Consider the following 3168-nt stretch of genomic DNA (forward strand, 5'->3'; position numbering starts at 1 on the left):
GGCCATGATCCCCCCCAAGGAGAAGGCCAGGGCTCCCAAGGACAGCATGACGCTCCTGCCCTGCTTCTACTTCGTGGAGGTGGGTGCAGGGTGTGTGGGGGGGTGGGGGGCTGAGCCGGGGGCTCTTTCCCCAGGCCCTGGTCCTGCCCTGGCATGGAGGGGACGGGGGCTTTGCCCCTTCCCGGCGGGGCTGCGCGATGCCGGTGCCCGTTGTACTGGGCGGCGCAGTGGTCCCTATGCTTTTGCCTCCCCAGCTGCCCATCGTGGCCTCCTCCATCGTGACGCTCTACTTCCTGGAGCTGACGGACCTCTTCAAGCCGGCCAAGGTGGGCTTCCAGTGCTACGACCGGGCCCTCTCCATGCCCTACGTGGAGACCAACGAGGAGCTCATCCCCCTGCTCATGCTGCTCAGCCTGGCTTTCGCCGCACCCGCCGCCTCGGTGTGTACCAGGGCTCGTCCCGCTGCGGGGGGGGTGAGGATGGAGCCTGCCCAGTGGCAGAGCCAGGGCTTGGGGTCCCAGTGCCAGCAGCACCAGGGGACTGGTGCGGGGAGCCTGGTGGTGCCCTGCATCCGCAGGGCGGCACCGCCGACAGCCCGGACCCCCCCAATCCCCACGGGGTGGCACCCCCTGAGCTGCCAGTTCCTCCCCAGATCATGGTCGGGGAGGGCATCGTGTACTGCCTGCAGTCCAGGCTGAAGGGACGCGCCGGTGCCGAGGGCAGCATTAACGCTGGCGGCTGCAACTTCAACTCCTTCCTGCGCCGGACCGTAAGGTTTGTGGGTACGTTGTGCCGCAGCCCGGGCAGGAGCCCTGCCCGCCGTGGGGGCTGGTCTGATGGGCCCGGGGCTGGAGGGGACATGGGGGCACCCCGGATGCGATAGCAGGAATGCACAGCCCCACCCAGACCCCACACACCGCACTGGACCCGTCCCAGCGCCTGTGGGTGCCCCGGGGCTGGGTGGGCCCTGGGTGCCCTGTGTGGGACAGGGGGGTGACCCACCGGACTGCTCCTGCCATGCCCAGGCGTCCACGTGTTCGGGCTCTGTGCTACGGCCCTGGTGACGGACGTTATCCAGCTGGCCACTGGCTACCACGCGCCCTTCTTCCTGACCGTCTGCAAGCCCAACTACACGCTGCTGGGCACCCCCTGCGACGCCAACCCCTACATCACCCAGGACATCTGCTCGGGCACGGACAAGCACGCCATCCTCTCTGCCAGGTATGTGCCGGGGGGAGAGACCCACGCCGTGATGCCAACCCTCCTGCCCCATCCCAACTGCACCCCCCCGTCTCCTGCCCCATCCCAACTGCACCCCCCTGTCTCCCCCGCAGGAAGACTTTCCCATCCCAGCACGCGACGCTCTCGGCTTTCGCTGCCGTCTACGTGTCGGTGAGTTCCCAGTGCTGCCCGGCTCTCGGCCCTGCCTGTGCCGGCTTGGGGGCAGCATGAGCTCCATGCCGCCGGGCAGCAGCATCCCTCTCCTGTTGGCACACGCCCTCCCGTGCACAAACAAGCTCTGCCCGACACACGTGTGCCCATGTTGGGGCGTGGGTGCGTGCACACCCGTGTGCACACTCGTGCACAGCTTCTCACCCATGCACGCTCAGGCACTTACAGTTCCACATGCACCCAAGAGCTCTCTGCATGGCTGGGGGCTGGGGAGAGGGGAGGCTGCGGTGCCGTGATGGCAGCAGGTGCCGGTGCCGTGAGCCGCGACTAACAGCCTCTTCCTGCCCCATCGTCGCCACTGCCAGATGTATTTCAATTCCATCATCTCGGACAGCACCAAACTCCTCAAGCCCATCCTGGTCTTCGCCTTTGCCATCGCTGCTGGCATCTGTGGCCTGACCCAGATCACCCAGTACCGCAGCCACCCCGCCGACGTCTACGTGGGCTTCCTGATTGGCTCCGGCATCGCTGCCTACCTGGTGGGTGCTGGTCCCTGCCCTTGGGGCAGCTGCAGTGGCTCGGGAGGGAAGGATGCTCGGTGTGGGCCGCGGTCCCGGGGCTGGGCTGACCTCATCCTCCCCCTCACACAGGCTTACCACGCCGTCGGCAACTTCCGTGCCCCGATGGAGAGGGTCCCAGCGCCGGCGCCAGCCAAGGATGCGCTGCGGGCACTGACGCAGCGGGGCCATGACTCCGTCTACCACCAGAACAAGTCAGTGAGCACCGATGAGCTGAACCCACAGACGCGGCTGGAGGAGGCGGCGCGGCCAGTGCCGCGGGAGAAGAACTCCCTGGGCAGCCTGAAGCGGGCCAGTGTGGACGTGGACTTGCTGGCCCCCCGCAGCCCCATGGGCAAGGAGAACATGGTGACCTTCAGCAACACCCTGCCCCGCGTCAACACCCCCTCCATGGACGACCCTGCACGGCGCCACATGACCATCCATGTCCCCGTGGACGCCTCCCGCTCCAAGCAGCTCATCACCGAGTGGAAGCAGAAGTCACTGGAGGGCCGGAGCATGATGCTGGCGGAGGAGGCGGCACACAGCCGGGGCACGGGGGACGCCGGCGAGGATGTCCCCCCCTCCCTGTACCCCACGGTGCAAGCACGCTCGGCCGAGCGGGCGGCAATGGGCCCCCGCGTCCTCATCCAGCCCCGGCCGGGCACCTCGCAGCTGGTGCACATCCCCGAGGAGAGCCAGGCGGGCGCCAGCATCCCAGCCAGCAGTGGGGCGGCCGTGCGGGCCAAGTGGGTGATGGTGGCGGAGAAGGGGGGAGCGCAGCGGGTGGCCAACCCTCCGCGCCTGATGCAGGTCATTGCCATGTCCAAGCAGCAAAGCATGGTCTCTGTCACCCCCAAGCACTCGGAGACTTCCTCCTCCTCCACCAGCTCTGACTCCTCCCAGTACCGCTCGCCCTCTGAGCGGGACAGCTCCAGCATCATCACCATCGACGCCCACGCCCCGCACCACCCCGTCGTCCACCTCTCCGCCGGCAATGGGCCCTGGGAGTGGAAATCGGGGCCGAAGGGGCCGGAGGGGCCGGACGCCTACGAACTGGGCGAGATGGGGAAGGATTTCCATGGCTTCCGCCCAGCCAAGAGCGCCGGCGTCTCCCCTGGCTCCTCTGTCAGCGACCAGGATGAGCCACGCTATGGCAGCCTGGCCGCCATCCCGGTCCCGGCGGGGGGCGGCGGGGAGCGGGGAGATGCCCCCCCCG

At 68.3% G+C, this 3168-nt stretch overlaps 1 protein-coding gene across 1 annotated transcript; it reads left to right on the forward strand.

The window, feature by feature from the left end:
• Positions 1 to 4: 4 nt before the first annotated feature.
• PLPPR3 (phospholipid phosphatase related 3) lies at positions 5 to 3161 on the forward strand (the record flags this gene model as incomplete). The annotated part of the gene is made up of 7 exons (XM_009279794.1): positions 5 to 79; positions 255 to 440; positions 653 to 782; positions 1026 to 1221; positions 1335 to 1392; positions 1758 to 1931; positions 2043 to 3161. Coding segments are annotated over exons 1-7 (1938 nt in total), but the record flags the coding sequence as incomplete, so codon positions are not given.
• Positions 3162 to 3168: the final 7 nt, after the last annotated feature.

This window comes from Aptenodytes forsteri, unplaced genomic scaffold (genome assembly GCF_000699145.1).
Source record: "Aptenodytes forsteri isolate BGI_AS27 unplaced genomic scaffold, ASM69914v1 Scaffold147, whole genome shotgun sequence".
Lineage (NCBI taxonomy): Eukaryota > Metazoa > Chordata > Aves > Sphenisciformes > Spheniscidae > Aptenodytes > Aptenodytes forsteri.